Consider the following 24,853-nt stretch of genomic DNA (forward strand, 5'->3'; position numbering starts at 1 on the left):
GAAAAATAAACATATGACTATTGAAGTAGCCTAGACGAAAAAAACAAAATGATTGTTTTACTTTAATTACATTAGGCTAGAATCATCTCAATGCACCAATGTAATGTATTGAAAAACAAAAACTTTATAATATAAGAAATACACGTTCCGATAAAAAATAAGAGTCTATTAAACTGGCTCCCCTGGGCCAAAATCCTGACTCCACCACCGCCGAAAACAAACATTTAGAAAATGAGTTGCTTGAAAAGCTTAGCTTCGTGCCAAGGATAGACATCCAGATTATTCCTCTAAAATCGGAGTCCGGGGGTTATCAACAGAAAATGATTCTGTCAAGACAACAACAATCGACGTTACAACCTAAACATTGGGATGAACCTTGCCCATGAAGCGCCGGACGGTGTAGACCGAAAATGATTCTGTCAGGACAACAACAATCGACGTTACAACCTAAACATTTGAACCTTGCCCATGAAGCGCCGGCTGGACGATACATTTTAATTTACCTGTCAGTATAGCAGCTCCTCAAAAATAGGATCAACGGATTGTCCCCCCCACTTTCCGTGATACATCTCCAAAAGCTTCTCGGCTGGTGTTACTCCTGCCAAAACAACAAAAATCAAATCAGCTAGCTCAGTAATGCATCCATTAGGATAATGGTCCAGAAAAAGAAGCACACCATCTCAGATCGACCTCCCGTTTTAGACAATAGAATCACGGCAAAAACATGTACTCCTGCGACATTAAGGAGGAGATCTGTTTTGGGAGTGACCGCTTTATATTTCTCTTTGATAGGTAAGCAAATATAGTAAAACTATGATGGCAGTCAGCAAGGACCGGGGTGCAACTTATACCCGCGGAGATGGTTCTCTTACTTATAAGATGTTACAAATTTTGTAACCAATAAATGTCTTTCTAGTATACGGTTGATGAGGATAATCACTCAGATCGAAAACTTGTTCCACCTCATACGTACACACATCCCAGCAATCATCAATCCACCAAAGTGGGCTACCACCCCCCACTGCTGAATCCAACACGAATGCCATCCCCCTTTCTCTTTCTCATGTCTTTCACCCACTTGCTGTCCCTGTGTCTCATGTATATACGATTATCCGTGTACAGATCTATCCCTCTATCCATCTATCCAATTCACTTGAACAACCACCGCTATCAGATCCCATGCTGCATCCAACCCTTTTTCCTCGTTTTCGATATGTTCCCTATCTTGCAAATGTGCAAGCAGCACACATGCATCAAAATATTTGGAAACAAACATACAAAGATAAATATTTATATTCAAAGGCACCTCGAGAATGGTTGTGTGATCAACAGACAACGAATACTGGAGAACAAAAAGGAGAGAGGACAGTAAGTGATGACACCCCCCACAAGCAAGCGCACAACTAACCAGTTTCTCGGGTGCAAAAAGAAATAGAATACAAAGCATATGATTTCCATCCACCCCTCAGATCTCAAAATAAGTGGTTGGCATCTTCCCCAACTACCAACCCACTCCCAAGTTTCCAACACCATGAAAACTCGAAAAACGGATATTTTAGTATGCCATCTTTAATAGACCTGGTTAAGTTTACCTGTTCTAACCACCTCAACCACTTCATTTAAAAATCCTGATTCCTTGAAGCCTCTCCTTTCCAACCCATCCTGCAAAAGAATACAGAAACCGTGTATTGTAATATCATCGGCATGGTTTTCGGCATCTATGACGAAAATAGCACAAGTATCCCAAGTCACCTTTGCCAACTTTACAACTTCTTCTGCTACATGCCTCAGCAATCCATCTCTAAATGGAGTCTTTAGGCCACTCTTTGGTACCTATGAATTATCATTTGGAATCACATTTGTGTTCTTTGTTAATGAATATTGAATAGATATTTCTAGTAATCAACCACACTACTACAGAAATCAAAACAACTGTAAGTTTCATAATGTACACATATATCAGATGGAGTTGAATCCCATCTCAGATATATAACTCTATCCTAACCACTTGATTGTCAAAATTCCATAAACTGCAAGATCCAAACCACGCATCCTTCATTTCTAGCTTATCATTCAACAACTCCTCAATGACTTTTATTGTATAGTCGGAAATGCATAAACATTTAAGATGCAGATCATAGCAGCATGAGTACCATCCTTTTTGCATAGAAATAGGCTTATATATGTACCTTATTTCTCAACATTTGTCGTTCTTCTGGGGTCCAATCAGCTGTAATGTCTAGCACACTTTGTAGAGAAACCTCATCGTACAATATACCCACCTGAAATATAAATATCCACATCATATGTAACTACATCTAACCAGAGAAATCATCATTTCAGCAATGCAAGCTGTCAAGTATCAGATAGAGTTTTGATAAGAAACAAAAGTATCAGATATATAGAGTGACAATTAATCAGCTAACAAATGGAATGAGATGACAATGAATAGATTTTTCGAAATGTATGGTAGTATAGTAGTCAATTAACACTTTCATTTCTATCTAATCTTGTGTACTCAATGAAACCTACAAAAAAATTACGGTATGCAAATTCATAATCCTGACAAAATGGCTAAATTAGCATTGACAAGAAATCAAATCAACACATCGTATCATTCTCTTAACAATCCTGATAGCAGCAAGTTTAATTCGGGGAGAAGTTCTGCACAAAATGTGTTTATTATAAGAGTACAGGTCAAAGAGGCAAAATACCCAAAATGCAGGCAATGCACATAAACTCCTCCAAGGGCCCCCATCAGCTCCTCTCATCTCCAAGTATCTCTTTAACCTGACCTGCATGGGATAAGAAGACTATGGCTTTTAGCGAGAAACATAACAAAATACTGGGAACTTTCCTAAAGTTATCTCTTCAGCAACCACAAACCTCGGGATATATTGTTGCCAAATGATTCTCCCAATCATTGAGGGTTGCCAATTCACCAGGAATGGGAGAAAGTTTTCCGGACATGAAGTCCTGCAACATCATCACAAGCGAAGCATTAAAGATATATTAAGCAAAATGTAAAAGGCCAAAATCGCAAAGTTGATATATAGAGAGAGCCTAAAATCAGTTCAGAAATTAACAAAGGTAGATGATAACCCGGAAGGACAATCCACAACAATCAATATACTTCTTCTTCTGATAGACGAAATACATCGGCACATCAAGCGCATAATCTACATACTGTTCAAACCTATGCCCAGAAAAGAAAATGTAAGGGTTTATCATTGCTATTATTGGTCAGACTATTTAAAGATACTAAAAGAAACAACATAGGTTTTTTAAATTTTTAGTGCTAAACTGGAAGGAACAAGTAATAAAAAGAACTAAACCAATTAAATAGATGGCAGAGTATTCTCATGGGCCATGGCTGATCCAATCTTCATCTTTCTGAATGATAGAGCACAGATAGATACAAAGCCATCAACTTATTCACCATAACAAATATTCCCTACTTAGGATTATTATTAAAAGAAAAAAGATTTCCATTCATCCAACATTTAATTTGTGTATACCTCTTGTGCTTAGGTAATTATTCATCAACCCAGCTTTATAAAACCATTCTACATTCTAGAAGAGACCCCAGAAAATATCAACACATACAGTACAATGTTCTAAAGAAAATGTAAACTTACCCAAAGGAGTCATCAAAAACAAAGGGAAGCATGCCAGTGCGATTGTTATCGTAATCAGTCCAGACTTGACTGGTGAAACATACAGGAAACTGTTAAACCCAGTGGGAAATTGCTGCAACGTGAAAATTGATGAGTAGAAGGTAAGTTATGGTAACCTTCTCATACTAAGATAACCATTCGGCTTTCCTTCAGTGAAAGGCGAATTGGCAAACAGTGCTGTTGCGATCTGTCTCATTAACTATGCTCGTTAGATTCTAGGGAACCAAAGGAAAAACAAGGAGGAGAAAGGTTTCATACAGGCTGCAAGGCAAGACTAGCACGAAATTTCTTGATCATGTCGACCTCAGAACTGAAGTCCAAATTGACCTATTAAAGCCAGAAAAGATATCCATCATTTCTCATTCAGAACAAGCCTATTATTAGGATAAACAAAAATGGTCAGTTTCTTCAAGAGTCTTGATTTTAAGAAAACCACCACACAAAAACTGTTACATTTACATTTCCTGTACCTGAACGGTGCATGTCCGGTACATCACATCAAGTCCCAGAGAACCAACTTTAGGCACGTAATTCCTAATTATTTCATATCTTCCCTGAGCCAAAAAACTATGTCAGTACACACAGGTAATAGAAGTATTCTACGTTTGAATAAATGGCATAAGAAAACAAACATCATAATAGTTTTGTAGGACAAAATGGCATGGGAATTAGCATAAAAATTCAACACTTAGAAAATAAAATGATCAAATGATGAAGGAATCGTGACCCGATGGAATGAGACTGTACAGATGTAAAGCAATATATCAAAAAATAAGAAGAAGAAGAAGAAATCAGTATGATGTGGTTCTTTCAACAAAAGCCTTAGATCAGAAACAGAAAGAAAGATCAAAAGCTTAACATGACTACTAAATGGCTCAGAGTTTCTCACTTCGTCGAAGGCAAGCGTAAAGGTGAGTCTCTACTAGCAATTCACTAAAGTTAACCTTGAGCAAACACCAAGAATTACAGGTTTTATACAATGAGAAATACAATTTCTCCTATACCTATTAAAAAAAAGCTAAGATAATGGCTCCTTTCTAGTCCGATAGCGAGAGAGCACAGAACATGAAATTGGTATAGATAAAAAAGATGCAGGGTTGAGAGATATGTGTAAAACTAACTTCCACAAGGAAACATCAACTACTTCTGTGGACAGCCAGTCCAATCTGTATCTGTCAGGCATGTGTTTTATTTGTACTCTCCTTCCTATTTCATGTCCAGCCCGAAGAATTTCGCAATCTAGATGCCCTAAGTCCTGAGAAACCTCTATCATCAACTTTCTCGGAACTTGGCATAAAATGGATGCAATTTTTCAAGGGTATTCCATTGGTCAACAATACTAGAGACACCAAATAAAACCCCGCATACAACCACCGATTCTCACATGCTCTCAGTTTGGAAGCTCTCTTGGCCACCAATTAGCCCTCTATATATTTGTGCTGCTTAAGCTAATTGGGGATCATGAATGAAAAATGTTTGGCTCGCTATTATATGTGGTCTGTGATGCACCTTTTCTTAGGTCTGATCGCTTGAGAATTTAGTGAGAGTGCCTAGAATTCTCCCTCTCTTTTCTTATTCCTCTTAACTACTTTCTTTGCCTATTTTCCTTGATGCTTCCTTACCAGCCACTGTTGGTTGCAAGATTTAACTTTCAACCTCTGATAGAATTCAACATTTAGCAGTGGAGCTGAGAAGTAAGAGATCCTGCAGCACACGACAAATGTCCTAACCCAAAAGGTGGAAGTACCAAGAGGTGATACCTTGGGCATTACAGGTATGTCGTTTACGCCCCATTTAGGCTGGAAACCAATTCCCAGGAATCCAATTCCCATTTCCTCTGCAACAGCTTTGACCTGCTCATCAATGTAAATGGAAAAGGCACCGGTAACGTCCAATTTAGTACATGTTTCTGTCTTAAACAACCGTGCAGGGAAATATTTCTGGCGAGAGGGAGTGAGAGAGCATTGTCATGTGTCTAAGGAGAAGCATAAAATAATATGGCTATGTAACAAGAAGAAGAATAAAATTCAAAAATCAACCTAAAAATACTAGTATTACACGATGCAAGGAGAAAAAAGCTAACAAGCACCACAAAAATGTAGAAATGATTCATGACAGCATTCCTGCCTTTTCAACTATTAGAAGGTAGACTGGAGAATTCACACAAGAAACTGGCACAGGAAACTCGATATGTTGGGCTTAAATTTGGGCTCTGCATGCGGATAGACATTGTTGGAAAGTGACTAGAATTCCTGTATTAAGTCGATCCAACTCTTTGTTTTTCTCCCCGTTTATTGTACTTGTTGGGAGTTTGTCCGATGCATCAACCCGCCACTGCGTGCTCAAGGCCTAATTTGTATGGAGTAACGGAAAAGAGTACATCACATCACTTGGGCCCAATATACATTGAATGACTCAATTGAATAGTAGATGATTCGTTTCCACCAATAAGGGCTGCAGAGCACAACCAGCGACCTGGTAAATACTGGAAACTCAGTTGTAACACCAGAAACTCATCTCCAACGTCAAATTTTCAGAAAATTTATGCATCCAATGCTCTCTCGCTGCTCTTATTTGGATAGTACAATAAACTTGCGGTTAAGCCTCCAGGATGGAAAAGTTCATTACTGCTTCGGAGTTACTAACAATCGAAATCATACAAACTCAAACGAACAACTTGTGAGTATATATATCATTACCTATGTCTATTCTTAACCTCACAAATGATCCTGAAATAGGGTTTGTCCAGTGTTCCTTAATTATAATCATAAATGTGATCAAAGTACTAAGTTGCTTAGCCGTCTAGCCGGTAAAGAACCATCATACCCAAAGGCTTAGCAATTAGTAAAAAAAAAGAATTAAAACAAACAACTAATCATTTTGACATGAAAGCATAAATCTTTGAAGACTCGTCAATAGAACAATTACACATTACCTATATGCTTAGAGTAAAACACTTCGACATACCTGATAAAGGTGTGAATTAACCTCTGCACATGTTTGATGTAACGTTTCCAAAGGAGCGCCACTGAGCTCGAATTGGCCTCCAGGTTCTAATGATATGCTTTGCTTTCCCTGCACAACATTTAATGTGAAGAAGCTCTTGAGAATCCGCCAAAAGTAGAAGAGATCAACATGTCAAGTGCTACTTCAAGAACAGAGAAATGCATCCAGAAATAACAAGTAGGCAAAACACGTTCATTGGTTTTGAACCAAATATATCAGGCATCAACATCCACAACAAAGAAAGGTATTCACGAGAAAAGTTTTCCAATTCTGATAAACAAAATTGAATAAAATTTTACCTGTTTTAGTCCAATAATGTTGTCACCTTCCATTATTTTCTCCCAATTAAATCTCTCAGCAATACCATTTAGCAAATCTGCTATTTGTTCATACTTCATTGGCCTCAAAGTTTTTATCTCAAAGCCAAACTTTTCATTTTCTGTACCTATTCTGCAAGAAGGACATGATTAAGTTTAACAATTCAGAATAAAATAGATTGGGGGAAATGTCAGCTACAAGGACTAAAGCTCTGTTTGGAACCTAGAGAAAAGGAAAGGAAAAGAAAATGGGCAGAAAATAAGAGGAAAAATTTACTGTTCACTCAACTTGAAATTTTTATTTTCTTCTCTTTTTTTCTTCCAACTAAATAATGGAAATGAAAATTTTCCAACTTCCCTTTCTTTTCACCGCTATTTTGCACCAAACAATGAAATAGGATCTAGAAGCAAGACCCCAAAGAGCATACCCTTAACACTTACCAATTGTGAGATTGAAATTATGACTCCTGGCAACCGAATTCCTCCTAATTAAATCTACTTGAACGGTCTGATAAAAATAAAAAAAAATAAAAAAACCTACTTCAACTTTCTTAAAACTGATGACAAACAAAGTGCTAGAAAGCGGTATTCAAGGAAGAGCATTTGTGTACGTGGAGAAAAACTTATTCACGTTATTCACAGAGGCGGCAAATCTCTTTCGGATAATCAATAGTCCGAATTTTAAAACATCTCTTGACTGAAAGAATTTTTTTTCAAAATTGGGACAGAGAGAGAGAGTGTGTGTTCTGAGAGTGTTCATGGTCCCCGGGCAGGAGTACACCCACCGTGGGTTTGGGTGTAGCCCAGGTCCACTTCAGAAAATCAAAGAAAAATAAATAAAGGATGCTAATTTTAGCGCGCTCTATTTTGGAAGTACGCTCTCCAACTTTTAACGTGAAGTTATATACAAAATAGAGCGCCTGCGTACAAAATTGGAGCACCAAAATCAATTTTCATAAATAAAGTTTATGTAAAATTTTAATCCAAATAATTTTAGCCTAACTCATTTATTTATTTAGCCCAACCCACCAAGTCACCAACCCATTAATTTCTACGTTTATGCAAAAATACAATGGGAAAATGCCGGTCAAAGACGTGCTTTGATAATTAATACCCGCCAAGGATATTTTCAGTATTAACAAATATTTTAGCATGTCATTGACAGATATTAATTATCAAAATACGTCATGTACCGTCATTTTCCCAATACAATTAGGGTTCTTATTGGCCGGTCCTCTTTTATCCACGAATGCTGCTACAGGTACAGAGTTTTCTGCACAGACAGCGCGTACAACGCTCGTTTGGGCCCATCTCGGGTCCAACAAAGATAATCGGAGCCACTCATTTTGTTCAATATATTTTGCTTAAGGTCTCTGCAAAAAATCAGTTCCATCCGACATCGATAAGAGCGTTTACGAAGCGTCCAAAATTGCATAGAAAAATTTCTAAAGCAATTTTGAATGCTTCGCAAACGCTCTTAACGATGTCTGATGGAGCTGATTTTTTGCAGGGACCTTAAGAAAAATATATTGAACAAAATGAGCGGCTCCGATTATCTTTGTTGGACCCAAGACGAGCCCAAATGGCCGCTGTACGTGCTATCTGTACAGAAAGCTGCTGTACCAGCAACATTTTGGTTTATCCACCCAGGTCCACCCCATGTCAAACTCTACCCACATAAGCCCCTTTCTAAGTGAAGTACCCCAAATACCCTCACCTTTATTACCCGCCAGAGAAGAGAGAAAGAAAACTTCTACTCTCTCTCTCTCTCTCCCCGAATCAGCCATGGACGAGAAGCAGAAGCAGATTAAGGCTCCGTTCCAGAAACCTTCTTATAAAATAAGTACTTATTGTAACTTTTCAAAGAAAAATAAGAAGGATTGTTCCACAAAACTTAAATAAGCAGTTTATTTCACATTTTCAAACTCAAAAATAACGAAAATGAAAAGTAATTTTTTAATTTTTTTTGCACCGTATTAAATATCTCAATGAGATCTATCAAATAAAATCCATATTCATAAGAAAATTATTTGCGTAAGCACATAATTTTTGAACTTGAAATTATCTTCTTAAAAAATAAGTAATTGTTCACCATTTTGTGGAACAACCCTTCTTATTAGACAAAAAATAAGAACTTAAACCCGTTCTGGAACAGAGCCTAAGAGCGTGAGATGTTCTCATCGCTCAACCTCAACCACGACGGCGTCCTGTCCTGATCCAAGCTGCGCAAGGCGTTCGAGTCATTCCGGCTCCTCGAGACGCACATCGGCGTCGACGTGGTGATGGCGCTGGAGGAGCTGGCGCGGCTCTACGACTCCATCTTCGAGAAGTTCAACTGCGACGGGAGCAAGACCGTCGATCTGAAGGATTTCTGGCTGGAGATGAGAAAGATCATGCTCGCGATCGTTGAGGGGCTTGGATCGTCACTGATCCAGATGGCTCTCGAGGACGAGAGTTTACTCAAACAAGATGCAGATGTAAAGGCTTTGAAGAATCAGTGAGCTCGATGCTCCAGATCTTCTCCACCACATTCGTATGGGTTCCACTGTAATATATTATTATATTAGGTTGCGATTGCTCGATTTCCGACGTTGAGTACAAGTTATTTTTACTTGCAAAATTGCATATTGAAAATTTCTGCTAAAATAATGTGATCTGTGACCATTGTTTTGGATCTATCAGTAGCGGTCATCGTGTTTTAATGTACTTGTTTTGGATCTAGAGTATTTCGCACAATTTTAGCAGTAGTATTGTAGTACAGTTTATGTTAGAAATTTCAAAGGCTTTCATTGAACAATGAACAGGTAAATACGTATGTTCAGTCGAAGTGAAAACATTGTAAAAGTGCTGATTTGCTCCCCTCTATTGTTTTCGAGCTTGGTTTATCCGGTGACTTGGCGATGGAATGAAGAGTGAAAGTTGCATTGAATTATTTGTTAAAAAGGTGTGAATTGTGTAATGTAGGGGAGTGAATTCTGTATTTAGAAGTGTGGATTGATCAATTTGGGAGTGTGAATTGTGCAAATGATGTGTGAATTCTGTATTTAGACATTTGTGTAATTTGGGAAGTGTGAATTCTGCTGCGACGTGTGAATTTAGTAAAAGTGTATGAAATTGGGCGCCGCTATTCGCAGCCCTCTATTTACTCCCGTAGCCCATTAAATTTCGGTAAATGATTGTTGAAAATCATAAATAACATTTCGGTAAATTGCTGTTGAAAACAAGATTATATTTCGGTAACTACATGTCGAAAATATGTTCAACTTTCGGTAAACAACTGCCGAACATGCATTTTCGGTAAACATCTGTTGAAAAAAATACTATATTTCGGTAATTGGACGCTGAAAATATATCTCAATTTCGGTAACTAACTGTCGAGTATAATTAAAAAATTTTAACGGGCTATGGGAGTAAATAGAGGGCTGCGAATAGCAGCGCCCATGAAATTTTGGGAGTGTGAATTCTGTAAAAGACTCTTTGCATCTTTCAAAATTCACACCTCCTCCGAAGAATTCACACTCCTAAGAATGGAACTGGGTGTGAATTTTTGGAGGTGTGAATTTTGTATTTAGACATATTTATGTAATTTGAGAGGTGTGAATTCTGCTGAGAGGTGTGAATTTAGTAAAGGTGTATGAAATTTTGGGAGTGTGAATTCTGTAAAGGACTCTTTGCATCCTTCAAAATTCACACCCGCCAAAATTCACATCCCCTCCAAAAAATTCACACCCCTAAGAATGGAACTGGGTGTGAATTCTTGGGCCTGTGAATTCTTGGAGGTATGAATTCTGAGAGTTGTGAATTCTTGGGGTGTAAATTCTGTGGGTGAAAAATATGACAATGGCAAAATAGTAAAAGCATTTATAAAATGGGCGTTGACTGAATTAGCATGACAAAAAATGGTTGGCACAAAACCCCAACAGAAAAATGTGACCGGCCTCTCATTTCCCCGAATACTATTCAAGGATTCGAATCGTGAGGCTTTAGATTCGTAAGTATTTTCGTATTATGCAGAACACTGGCTGATGTACTTAGAATTGTATTTATGTTGTTAAATGCAACACTGGCTGTTTTGCTTAGATTTGCTCTTATATTCTTAAATGCAGAGCACTGACTGATGAACTTAGATTTTTATTGATTTAGTTGATACAGAATACTGGCTGGTGTGCTTAAATTTAAAATGTTGATTCTTAAAATTTTACTCTTTTAGGTTTAAAATAGGAGTATAATTGGGAAAAAAATCTGGAGTATTTTTTAAGATTTGTTATGAGATTAGTTGATGTCCAAGGGTTTTTACGGGAGCGCTTTTTTATATTGTGCATGTTAAAGATACTACTGCATTAACTCTTAAGTAATAGATATCTAATGTCCTCATTCGTTACAATCTGGACATGCATTCACAACATGCGAGGTTAATGGTATGATGATGCTATCAATATGTGCACTGCATGAAATAGATTACAGGCCTTATTTATTAGAGATTGCCCGTATGGATATTATTTACACTATTTTTGCCCACCGAAAAAAAAAATTTGAATTAGCTCAGAGCAAAATCAATTTCTGGTTTCGCCTTTGTATTAGTTTAGCAATAGTCAATAGGTAGAAGCGTTAGGCTATGCTCACTAAGTCATGACCCTCAAGATTTGTCTCAGAGATAAGAGGGGTGACAGCCTAACCATGTGATTGTTATTGGGAAATTTCCAGATATTGTAAATGAAAATAAGGGCATTCAGAGGGTCTTTTGAGGCAATCGAAAGACTTCCCTCACTGTATCTAGACGAGGTCCTTCAATTTTCAGCAGTTTTCAGCTGCTTAATACCCCATAATGTATGGTTGATGACAGAATTGAAGCTCCTGTTCAATACAGCAATTTTCCCCAATTCAATTGCTGTGAATTCAATTCCTAGCTGTTACAAAGGCTACTTGAGGTGTATATGATGGGCAGTCCGTTCTTCATTCTGTACTAAAAGTTCACGAATTCCTAAAGTCACTCTAATATATCGTTCTTGTGACATGTTCGTTCAGTTCGCCAAGGCAGTCGACGGAGGTGTTCCGGAGGCTTGGGGTTTAGCTGAGCCAACCCTGGGAGGAAGACACCGACGCATCCTACAACACCCTTGGTAGGCGGTGAATCGTTCTTAAGGAGACTAAGGTATCACACAGAACACGATTAATATTCCTGTAAATCTGTTTGTATATCCGTTCATTGTAATCTCTTTTATTTATGTAACTTGTAATTACGCTATTGTCAATGAAATTGTTATTTAGAATTCTTTTATTGCTGTATTTTCCAAACAATTGTCTCACTTACTACTAAGAAAGAATATAGTCGTGTTATGACGAACAAACAAAACAACATAATGTCTCAATTACAAATTTACTCAGCATAATTATGCTGAGTAAATTTGTAACTGAGAGATCGATGCCGGCCACTTGAATCTAAAAGTACCAAAATAAGAGCTAGAAATTGAACCTCCATTTCTCCTTAGTCTTGCACCCGGAAGCAAGGTATGCGACAAGATCCTCTTTCTTCAGTGGCGCTGTAGCAATCGCGGCAGCCTCCGTTGACGGGCTCGCACCGACAATGACACGGTGCCCTCGTTTGTAGTACTGCACACCAGAACCAGAACCAGAACTCTCTAAATGTAATCTCTGCATGATCATCCTTGTCGTCGTCTTTAATCGTAAGGACGGGAAACTTATAAGGTGGGTGTCCGTTTTGGGTGCATCCGAACTGTTTCCTATGTTGGAAACAAAACTGCTGCAGTCCACCATACATTTGATGTTCTCGGAGCGAATGCAATACGATGGACCCCGTACGTGGGACAGAAGTCCTGACATGGTGTGCCCCTGTGAAATCAACATACAAACACAAAATGAATTTGTAACGCGCGAGAAATCTTTAGTCCTTCACACTTCGCAGAGAAAATCGATCAGTTGTTTACCACTTTACTAGCTAGCTAGGAAAAGGGGTTTTTGATTTCCAAGTTTAGTCAAATGATCATAAATGTTGAGCAACAAGTATTTCTCTCAAACCAACTGAGACATGAATCAAATCCACGCTTGTTTTACCATTGGAATTCAGCTAGCCATTGCACAACTAGACCTCAGTAATTGCGGTACGTAATATCATCAGAGACAGATTTAAGTGTGGGCATACGGGGGGCCAAGCCCCCATGCGGTTTCGGGGTGTTTTTTTTTTTTTAAAAATGAATATTAATAGTAGTTGTAGGTTTTTTTGTTTGCTGAGAACGCCTAACTATTGTATTTTGTATTGGGTATTATTTAGACATTTATGCCCCTTTCGTTTTGGGGTTTTAGATTTTGGATTCTAATCATTATCATATTTTTTTTCAATCATTACTCTCATTTTTTCTCTATATCTCTCTCTAATTATTACCCATATTTTCAATCATTACTCTATTTTTTTCTACACTCATTATCTATAAATCCAAAATCCCAAAACGAACAGAGTCTTAAATGCTTTAAGAATGTGTTCGTTTCGGATCTCAAACCCCAATTTTTCTCTCTACACACGGTTTTCCATAAGTTTTTTCTTCAATTATTAATCTCATTTTTTTCTGTCTCTCTCCACTTACTACCAAAAAAACCTCCCGCAAAATCTAAACCAAACAAACTATTAGATTTCCGAACCTTGAAATTTCAAAATGTTGTTCATTGTTCGCTCCCACATTTATAAAATCCTGGTTCCGTCCCTAAAAATCATCTAGATTCCCATAAACAAACCAACTAGCCGGGGCTAGTTTAGTTGGCTAGTACTCTTATATCTCATTAGGAGGTTAAGATTTCGAATCCCCCTACCTGCGTGTGGGTGTTACTCCCTTTGTATTTATTGAGATTATTTATCCGTCTAGTGGGACTAGTAGTTGAGTTGAGCTTATACTGATTGTAGATTTATTTGTCTTCCCCTGTGGGGCCTAGTAGTTGGCTTTGACTTATAATAATAGTATAAGAGAAAATCTTATTTAAGGTTGTTCCGTAAAGAAGAAGTTACGAAGCTCAATCACAACCGTTTAAAATGTTTTTGGACAATTCTGATTGAAAACTAATTATGACCGGTCATAATTGATTGTGATTAACTTTTCTCCGAAAAAGTTTCATTAAAATCTAGATCGTGCAAAACTGAAATAGATGTGCGAGATTGAACAGCTCCATAAACATGATATTCATTGAGGCTTCGTGAAAAAGACACTCTCATAGTAGAATTGTTTCAGGTTTCATGTAACTCTTATACTTGTATATTTCTCCTACCATTTGACAACAAAATTTCAAAAAAATAAAATAAAATAAAATAAATATAGATCGTACATACTCACAATTACCAAAATTTTGAGAGTAACAAGAACATCCGTATCACTTTTATTGTTACAAGCGTTAGAAGAAAACAAATATTTAAATTACATTAAACCAAGCATAAGCCCACAATTACACTAAGCCCCACTAACAGCCCCATTAACGAGACAAATAAGTTAACAAAGAACCCACATTGAAAGGGAAGACATAATCAATCTTTGCTCCCGGCAAGAATCGACCCGTGACCTCCCATTCCGAGGTCACTCCCATTCCGAAATGTACAAGGGTGACTAACTGAACTAATCCTAGCCGATTAGAACATAAGTATCACACAACGGATGGAGCACTGGATCATTTGGATAATGCAGCATCCAGGGGCTCATCCGAGATCACAGTGGAAATCTCTTGGTGGGTTTCCAATGGAAGATTGGTTCTTGTTCAAGGTTTGGCAGCCGAGTTATGGTGTTTGAGAGATGGTCTCAAGCTGGCAAAGGATCTTGACTATCATTGCGTTCGTATTAGTGTTGATTCTATCACTGTTGTTAACCTCATCCAAGACCGAACATGTGAAGTTACTCATCCTTTGAGTAATCTAATTTCGATCTTACTGCAGGCCATTAATGGAGAGCTTCACAACCGTGTCACTCAACCATGACTTCCGGGAGGCCAACAAATGAGCCGACATCTTGGCTAAGACAGCTTTGGATCACCCATTCGGCTTTAGTTCTTTTACTATTGTTCCTTCTTGTTTGTCATTTCAATTTCATGAAGATTTTGTCGAGGTCAAATATCCCAGACTTATTATTGCTAATTAATCTAAGTTAGGGGACCGAGAGAGAGAGAGAGAGAGAGAGAGAGAGAGAGAGAGAGAGAGAGAGAGAGAGAGAGAGAGAGAGAGAGAGATTACCTGGAGTATATTTGCTTTCTAGGAATGGAAATTTCTGAATGTCGGCTGTCTTTACTTATTCGGTGTGGCTGGCCAGACAGCAAAAAGGCGTTGGTGATTTGAGGCTCTGGACGGGGAGTTAAATAGCAAAAGTGTTAGTATCCATTGTCAGTCCGAGAAAGAAAATAGATGGTCTAGAGTCACAATACAGAAAACAAAGTGATCGAAACTGACTGATTACGGAAAAACCGAAACGAAAACGAATTACAGAAAAAATATATAGATGGCACGTGAATCCTGCTTTCCTTAAAGACCCCCACCACGTTGCTTAGAGTTTTCGGAGCTCGGTTTCTTGGCAACGGGTTGATATTAGGACCGGTGTTCTTGTGCCTCTGATTCGGTTTTCCAATTTTGGATTAATGGTGTTAATTTTGTTTCTCGAAAATGTTATGCCCACCAATGGTGGCCATATCGAACTTGCACCGACGACTACACGGGGCACATTACGGGTTCCGCACGGAAAATTTGAGTCGTTTAATCCTGTTATCTGAATGAAAAATTGAAGGATTGTATCAAGTATCAACACATATCGGATTGAGTTGATTTTTCTCGGGGTCACTCATTTTTTTAAAAAAATCATTGAATGACTCAAATTTTTCGCACAGGACCCTCCATGAATCCTGCGTAGCTGTCGATACAAGGTCAGTATGGTCATCGTATGTGGCCGTAGAAGGGCTCTTTGTTTAGTTTCTCGCAAATCCCATTAGCACGATTTTCATCCGTTTCTTTAATTAGTTTCATTCGTCAAATCTAACCAATTAATTAATCTTTGGATAGTCATTACGATAAACCGTGAGGCTCGTGCCTAGGTTGTTAGGGGTGACTTTTCATTTTGTTTTTCACGTGCATATTGATATTAATTAATTAATTAGACCATGAAAGTCACGCTTGTGTTTAAGTTTCTAGATAATATCACAAGAGAGCGTATGAATGTAGGATTAGTTCGCCCTTTGTAAAGCCATTCATCTTTACAGAATGCTTACGGTCACACACTCGGGTTGCACCATTGGTAAGGGCGAGTGATTGACTTAGGGAGAACTCTCCTTGATCAGGGGTTTGATTCTCCACCGGATGAGTATCTTAAAAGTAAGTGAGGAGCCATGACTGGTTTGGCCGTGCTGGTTCTCCCGAGGTTTGGGTTGTGTAAAATGTTATGGAATTCTTTTTTTTTTTTTTCTGTTGACATTACAGCTCCGTTTGTTTCGTTGTATCATGTAAAATATTTTTTCAGAAAACAAATTTCAAAATTTTATTTTTCGGTGTTTGATTGGCACTTGAAAAATATTTTCAGAAATCGACAAATTAGTGTAGAGGGGGGGGGGGGTAGCTTAAACGATGGAGAGATCTAAGAATATTGGAATAATTGAACATGGGTCAGTATGTACGGACGATCATGGAAACTGAGTAGTGAAAATTGTAGTAGAAGGCAGCGGGTTCATTTTGGAAAATAACTTACGGAAGATTTAAGGGTAAGTCATTTTCATCCAATTAATGGAAAATGTTTTACTTGTAAAATATTTTTATCATATTTTACGCAACCAAACACCAGAAAATGGGTAAAACATTTTACCGGAAAATATTTTACGCCCAAACAAATGGGGCCTACATGAGTATTTGATCGGTGATTAGTAAAACCGATAAGTTCTGTTTGGAAGTTGAACATCAGATACACAAGTCTTGACCGAAACACAACCAAGTTGGGAGTATTTTTATTTTTTTTGCAATATTGAATACATCAATAGCGGGGGATAGCGAGATCTTAGTAGTTTAGTCTACTTTGATATTTAGAGGCTAACTTTAGCCTTGAATCGCAAACGCTTGTAGGAGCTCAAATCTTAATCTAACACATTGAGAGGATCAGAAGATGCCAATTGAACTAGAGTCCATTGGCAAGTTGGAGTTGTTGAAGATTGATTGAAATTGCAAATAATATGTAACCAGGTAAGATACCTAGAAATACCCAAAAATTGTCCTATTGATGCTACACGTAACATTTTGGGCTTCCCCACTTGAAGATTATACTAGCTACCTTCTGATTTGAGAAGATGGGTCAAAAAATTCCAATCACGAACGTGAGAGATTCACAGAAGGGAGACATGCGGAAGAGGCGGACAGAGGCACGAACAGGAGAGATTCGCAGTTCGGGAGAGACCAAGGGAAGAGGCGGACAGAGGTGTGAGATTCGTTCTCTGTCAATTACTTTTGAAAAAAAGAGATCTGAGAGAGAGCAGCTGTGTAGGGGGGTGGAATGAGTAATTGGGGGGGGGGGGGGGGGGGCTGGTGCCGTTCCGGATTTTCGGGTCCACTCCGGTTTCGCTCCGATGATCGGAAATGTTCACTTTGTAGAGCTCGTCGAGTAGAATAACTATGCAAAAAATTAGCTTAATTGGATATCATTAAGTGCCTGATCGGAGCCCATATAACTCTCAGTCCATGGGTTACAGTGGATTTGATTCAGTGTTTCGGATCCATTCTTTTTAAAATAAAAAGGTTCTGATCAGGTACTTAATGATATCCAATTAAGCTGATTTTTTGTATAATTATTCTACTCGATAAGCTCTACAAAGTGAACGTTTCCGATCATCGGAGCGAGACCGGAGTGGGCCCAAAAATCCGGAATAGCAGCCCCCCGCCGGGGGGGGGGGGGGGGGGGTTGGGGGGATCGAGATCAGAACAAACTTTTTTCTTCTGAGAGGGTCAAGGGGATCCATTTATCTTTGAGATGAGACATCCAATTAAATGTTTTTATATTTTCACACCAAAACTGTGAACCAAACACAATGAGTCCTGTCTTAGGCCTTGTTCCTTTAAGGAGATTTTTGGGGTTTTTTTTTCTTTCGTTCTTATTTATATTTTTTTTTTTTTTCCCGCGTTTGTTCATTTTGCAACAAACTCTCGTGAATTATTAAATCTTCTCGACGAGAGATATCGAAAAAATAAATTTCTTTTACTCATACACTAATATATTTTTAAATATACAGTACAAGATAAAGTTCAAAAAATGGGCTTTATTATTAATAGCAATGAAATCAGCGAAGCAACCACGTGCTTCTTGTTGTTTGAGAAGTGCTACAGTCACCCAAGGCAAAATGCGATGGCTGGACACTGCACGCCGTTTGGGGCCCAACACAAATGATCCGAGTCGTTCAATAATTTAAAAAAAAAATCGGGAAAAACCGAAACGAAAACAAATTACAGAAAAAAAATATAGATGGCACGCGAATCATGCTTTCCTTAAGACAAATCAAGATAAATTTAACCCGTAAAATATGCAAATGGATTTAGTAGTAAAGCGGGAGTACGGGTGTCGATCTACAGGGACTAGGAATTGCCTCAATTATAAAAATTGACTTTCAAAATAATTAAAAGGCAGAGATTTGGTGATTTAGATTATGAACTAAATTTACTGAAAACAAGAGGTTTTAGATTTTTATCAAATGAAAGGACGACTTAGGGTATCAGATCCGCCACTAACTCTATAATCAATGGTTTGAGGTATTTTGAACTAATTTCATAATTAGGTCAATCAATGTGGCAGTGATATATTCTAGCTACAAGCCAAAATACTATCTTTCAAGAAGTTCTTGTACATGTAAATTAAGAACAAACCATCTTTGATTAGGCACGGGCTGTCCACGCTAAACTAACACTAACTAGGGTCATGGGCACAACCCGTCTTCTCACGAGCATAGTTTGTCTTAACTTACAATATACTAAGTGACGTGAAAACAATTGTATAACCTTTGCATTTATAATAATCACAGAAAATAAACACATGGTTGAGATTTGACAATGAAAACCAATGATTAAGACAATCCTCTGGATTATACAATCATCACCACATTTAATTGATCTAATTACAAAATAAAAGAAACCATAGATATAAAGCTAGGACTTACCTACATCCTAAGCTGATAGTTTAGTTGGCCATTTGTGGAGTGGAACATAGGCAAAATAGAAGGCTTTTGGAATTTTTCCTCCTCCCCACTCCCTTTGGACGGATACCCATGCATATATATACACATAAATGAGTGAGTGTATGCATGAGTGAGGGTGTCGGCTGAGAGAGCTTAGAGCAAAATGATCCAGTATGGCGCACACACGATACTTTGAGAAATGAATAAACGGCCGAGATCCAAACCAAAGCACGATCGGACGTACAGACCATCACCACGTGGCCTATGGAAGCTCATTCATTACTGCTGAATTAGAACCCATGCCAGCAATATAAATATGTTGTCGTCTATTATAACAAGACCAAGGGCTGGAAAATTATCCAGTGCATTGCGCCTAGGTGAGCAAAGAGATCAATGGTCCAGATGAGAAGTCAAACTTAACCATGGGATGATCCAACGGATGAAAAGCTGCCACGTGGGCGTACACTTCACTTCGGAAAGCATAATAGAATTTTGCCACTGGCATTTCAGGCGTATTTAAATCTTGAAGCAAATGGATCTTACTCCCTCCGTCCCATATTATTTGGACTTTTTCGATATTTATGTCAGTTTTCAATCATTTGTATCTACCAATATGAATCTCTAACAATATGCAATATGGATCTTGTTTGATAGTTCTCGATTAGATCTATAATACAAAGTTTTTAAAATTATAAAAAATATCATAAATTGGGAGATATAAGAGTTTAAAGAACGGCGCGAATATCGAAAAATACCAAATATTTTGGGACGGAAGGAGTATATTGGGTAGTTATAATTCAATGAGCACCTCCAATTTCCTTTCTTTTTTTAAAAAAAAATTCTTTCCACTTTCAATTTCCCATTATTTATTCCTTTAATCTTTGCACTTCAAATCCACCTGCATGGCCCAAACAAGAGCGGCTTCATTTTGTGAGCGCGAGTGGTCAAGTCAAATTTTGGTGTCAACAGATATACTTTATATTAAATTATCTGAAACCAATAAAAACATATTTCACGCGCAATATCATATAAAACATTAATAATAACTATAATAACATGATAAACATGATGAATTAAGCACAATAATATACAATATTATGTGCTTATTAGGTGGCCATACCGAACTTGTACCGACGACTACATGGGGCACACTACGGGTCTCGCACGGAAAATCCGAGTCGTTCAATTCTGTTATCTGATTGAAAAATTGGAGAAATGGATCGAGCATTTACACATATCGGATTGAGCTGATTTTTCTTGGGATTACTCAATTTTAAAAAAAAAAATCATTGAATGGCTCGAATTTTTCACGCAAAACCCTCCATGGACCCTGCGTAGCTGTCGGTGCAACGTCAGTATGGTCACTGTTTGTTTAGTTTCTCGCAAATCTCAATAGCACGATTTTCATCTGTTTCTTTACTTAGTAATTAGTTTCAATCGTCAAATCTAACCAATTAAATTAATCTTTGGATAGTCATTACGATAAACCGTGAGGCTCGTGCCTAGATTGTTAGGGGTGACTTTTCATTTTGTTTTTCGCGTGCATATTGATACTATTAATTAATGAATGACTACTGATTAATTAATTAGACCATGAAAATCACGCTTGTGTTTAAGAACGAGATCAGAACAGACTTTTTTTTTTTCTTCTGAGAGAGTCAATGGGACCCACTCATCTTTGAGATGAGGCATTCAATCACATGTTTTTACATTTTAACACAAAATTTTCACTCCAAAACTGTGAACCAAACGCAATGAGTACTATCTTAGGCCTTGTTCATTTGAGGAGATTTCTGGGTTTTTTTTTCCTTTTGTCCTTATTCATATTTTTTTCGCGTTTGTTCATTTGCAACAAACTCTTATGGATTATTAAATCTTCACCACGAGAGAAATCGAAAAAATAAATTTCTTTTACTTATACACTAATATATTTTTAAATAGAAAATTGATTTTAGCACTCTAAAAATTGATGGAGGGGCTCCAAAACGACGTCATTTTGTGTATTAATACAGTTCAGTTTTAGAGCTCATCCATCAATTTTTGGAATGCCAAAATCACAATCCTTTCAAATATCCAAGATAAAGTTCAAAAAATGGGCTTTATTATTAATAGCAATGAAATCAGTGAAGCAACCACGTGCTTCTTGTTGTTTGAGAAGTGCTACAGTCATCCAAGGCAAAATGCGATGGCCGGCCACCACACGTCGTTTGGGGCCCACTCCGGGCCCCACACAAATGATCCAAGTCGTTCAATAATTTAACAAAAAAAAAAAAACCAAGTGGGTCACACGAAAAATCAACTCGATCCGAATGTGTAGGTGCTCGGATCAAGCTTCTCATTTTTGGAAACTCGGAAAAAATAGAAAGATTGGTTTTCCAATTTTTCAAAGATGAAAAGCTTGATCCGAGCACCTACACATATCGGATCTAGCTAATTTTTCGTGATATCCACTTGTTTTTTCTTTCTAAAATTATGGAACGACTCGGATCATCCGTGCAAGGCCGGAGTGGGCCCTCACAGCGTGCGGTGTCCGGCAATCGAAAATAGTTTTCCAATTTTACTCTTTTGTAGCAAAATTTTTTCTTACTACAATAATTCTACTTACAAACCCATTTACATGCAACTTATTCACTATTGAAAATAACTTGACACATCTTATTCACTACCGAAAACACCTAACACCTTGATTGCAACAAATTCTTTTTCAAAACTTATTCACTACTGAAAACGCCCGATCTTAGGCATCAGAGGAAGAACCGAAACCTAAGGTAATTAGAACCCTTAAGAATTAATGTGAAGTCTTTGCTTGTTAAATAGGCTCATTAATTAAGGAAAATGATAATGGCACTCCAAAAATTGATGCAGGCACTCCAAAAAACAAAAGAAAATGGCTTTGGAGTTTCACTAATTTTAGAGTGCTTGCATCAATTTTTGGAGTGCCAATATCATTTCCCTTAATTAAAGCTACAAAAGAGTAAAAGCCAACCCAAAGATCAAACCACATGTGGGTAAAACAAACCCTTAAAAAACCAAGTTTGTTTACGCGTCAAACTCGATCTACATAGTGAACGTACAGTTCAGATTTAAATTACAATGATCGCTACTAATTCTGTATGTGGCCCACCGCATTTTGTAAAGAATAATAAATTATTCGTGCAATATGGTTATTTTAATAGCTGGTCAAGATGAATTATTCTTTTTTTTTTACCGTAATTTATTCAATTTTAATGGAATTCTCTCTAGAAATTAAAAAAAGGAAAAAAGTTTGAAGTGCTTTCGTTTTCTTTTTCATTTCACTATTTGTGTATGTGTATACACTTTTTACAACATGGGCTAGTGGGGGAAACTGGATTCGGCCTTACATGCTTTATGTCTTTCGAGGAAGTTATTTTAAGGAAAATGATTTTGACACTTTAATTTTTTATGATGGCACTCCAAGATTTTAAGAAAAAAATCTTGAATTGATGGATGTTAGATTTTCTTTTAAAAATATTGGGCGGACTAACTAATATGATTTTAACGTTTTTAAGACAAAAACTATCTTCTTCTTTTTTTGATACTTGGGTAGGGCGGTTGCATGAGTTAGCTGGCCTACTATTGCTATCCGTGTAAGAGGGGCTTGACAGAAGGCTTTGGACGCCCACACCACACCGAAGACACTCACGGCTCCTGGAGATTTGATTGCTTCTCCTGTGCATGCAGGAACAAATTTTAATTCACACTGTGACTTTATTGCTCACAAAGAATGCGTAAGTCCAAGTTATCCCACAGAATTAATTGGGTTTAATTCTCCAATTATTTTGTTTGGGAAAATGACGGTCAATGACGTGTTTTGATAATTAATATCCGGTAAGGACATTTTCAACATTAACAAATATTCTTAGCATGTCTTTGGAGGGTATTAATTATCAAAACACGTCCTGGTCCATCATTTTCCCATTTTGAGTTTACTTTATTAGAGCATCTCAAATCTTGATCCAAACCCTTCCCAAATTTAAAATTTGGACAAAAATCTTAAAAATCTCCAATCTTCTACCCAAACCCTTCCTCATTTTGGGTTTTACCCATTTCTTTGCTCAAATTTAAGACAACCCAAAACCCTTTTTTCTATTTTTCCAATGGCTAGTTAGAGAGAGAGAGAGACGTATAGATGGAACGAGTTCCTATGATGGAAATCGGAGCCGGAGATTAGGAGATTCACATGGCTACCGCCGGAACGAGTTCTTACAAATGGAAAAGAAAGGTAAATACATGGATCAGAGTTCTTTGGGTGGTGGTAAGTGGTGGACTGTTGGAGTGATTGCCGGAGGGTTGTGGTGATTGGTGGTTGCCAGAGCACGGGTAGCCTTGGGGGAGAAAAACCTCAGATGTTCGCGGTGGTTATGGAGGTGGGGCGAGTTCTCTTTTTTTACACTGTAGTCACTCTCTACCCGAAATCAAATTTGTTCCCCTCTCTAATTAGTTACATTATTGCCATTGAATACTTAAAAAATAATATAGTTGGATAAAATATCATTTTGCCATTGGAGTGCGGTTGACCCGAAATAAGTTTGTACCCAAATTTTGACCTAAATTTGGATTAAAAAATTGGGTCAAAACTGAAGATGCTCTTAGTTGGTCAAACTCTAATATTAATATGATTGTTGGCTTATGCCTGGTTTAATGTTATTTAGATGTGTTTAAATTTTGGCACTGTAGAGCATCTCTGCATCGGTTGTTGTATATAGCAATTATTTATGTAATTTATAGCGTGACCCAAATAGAAGACCTATTTAACCTTCATACTTGTACGCATAGTAAAGGAAAACGGGCAGGAATCGAGCACAAAAAGTAGATCCCTCTTTCATTCACAAAGGTTTATTTATATAACTTAAATGGATATATCTCTATAGTCATACACACAAAATAGAATCTGTAGTCGTTCGATCGTACTTTCTGATAAGGTTATAGCTGTCGGATTGAATGAATATTTCTTATTATATCCACCTACACTAATGTGAGACAAAGAAGTTACACGTTTCCCTCATAGAGAAATAGACTCACCTTCCTTCTTCAATTAATTTCTCTAAAGTTGATTTTTTTTACATTCAATTCAATATTTGCTTTTAAGTTGAATCTTTTTAGGTTGATTTTCCTATGGTAAAAAAGGAAACAGTCATTTTTTTTTATTCAAACGCGAGAAGAAAACAACCCTTTTTATCATAATACACAAAAAATTTCTACGCGTTTCTTCGGGAAAAAAAGGAACTATTTTGAGTTTTTTTGAATAAATTTGTCACACCCCATCCCGAAAAAAATACCACACTAAATTTATTTTCCGAATGGGATGGACCCACGTCTTGGCCCTGCTCAAAAAGTAAATAAAAGCACCAGCTAGGTGTCCAGCTCATAAAAAAAAACTTAACTTGCATATATACGGAAATAACTGTCATACAAGACGTGCCCACATATATTTACAACATATACAACCACCAAAAATAGGCACATAATCAAAAGAGTCAAAAAGCTAGACTTCTATATACACAACTCCTGTCTAGACTCTGCAGTGGACCCACGTGCCGTCACGCACCTGAAAAGAAAATACTGTGGGGGTGTGAGCTATCAACTTGCTCAGTGAATGTACTTATCCATAATAAGAGAAGCAATAAAGACAAGGGCTATCCAACAATTTAAACA

General features: G+C 37.5%; 1 protein-coding gene across 3 annotated transcripts; it reads right to left on the bottom strand.

Annotated features, from left to right (window-relative positions):
- Window positions 1–41: 41 nt before the first annotated feature.
- On the bottom strand, window positions 42–15,339 carry LOC131315641 (glutamate--cysteine ligase, chloroplastic). Of its 3 annotated transcripts, XM_058344816.1 has the most exons (17): window positions 15,222–15,339; window positions 12,474–12,850; window positions 6,983–7,133; window positions 6,645–6,752; window positions 5,438–5,530; window positions 4,148–4,231; window positions 3,936–4,004; window positions 3,794–3,864; window positions 3,639–3,707; window positions 3,103–3,196; window positions 2,887–2,976; window positions 2,715–2,795; window positions 2,190–2,282; window positions 1,753–1,833; window positions 1,593–1,662; window positions 504–598; window positions 42–416 (listed from the first exon to the last, which is right to left on the bottom strand). In XM_058344816.1, the coding sequence occupies exons 2-16, from the start codon at window positions 12,839–12,841 to the stop codon at window positions 507–509; spliced, it is 1,614 nt and encodes a 537-aa protein (XP_058200799.1). In that variant the 5' UTR covers window positions 12,842–12,850; window positions 15,222–15,339; the 3' UTR covers window positions 42–416; window positions 504–506. The 3 variants fall into 3 exon arrangements, with proteins under 3 accessions (XP_058200799.1, XP_058200800.1, XP_058200801.1); XM_058344817.1 differs by lacking the exon at window positions 5,438–5,530; XM_058344818.1 differs by lacking the exons at window positions 12,474–12,850; window positions 15,222–15,339 and adding an exon at window positions 7,442–7,515.
- Window positions 15,340–24,853: the final 9,514 nt, after the last annotated feature.

The sequence above is a fragment of the Rhododendron vialii genome, chromosome 2a, assembly GCF_030253575.1.
Source record: "Rhododendron vialii isolate Sample 1 chromosome 2a, ASM3025357v1".
In the NCBI taxonomy this organism is placed as follows: Eukaryota; Viridiplantae; Streptophyta; class Magnoliopsida; order Ericales; family Ericaceae; genus Rhododendron; species Rhododendron vialii.

Bases quoted from the DNA above. Each gene is read 5' to 3' on its own strand.
- LOC131315641 (XM_058344816.1), bottom strand. From the start codon at position 12,841: ATGTCAGGACTTCTGTCCCACGTACGGGGTCCATCGTATTGCATTCGC. The intron at 7,134-12,473 runs GTTCAATTTCTA...TCCTTCTTGCAG, and splicing joins AAGACTAAGGAGAAATGGAG to AATAGGTACAGAAAATGAAA. The intron at 4,005-4,147 runs GTACAGGAAATG...TGGCTTTAATAG, and splicing joins ACCGGACATGCACCGTTCAG to GTCAATTTGGACTTCAGTTC.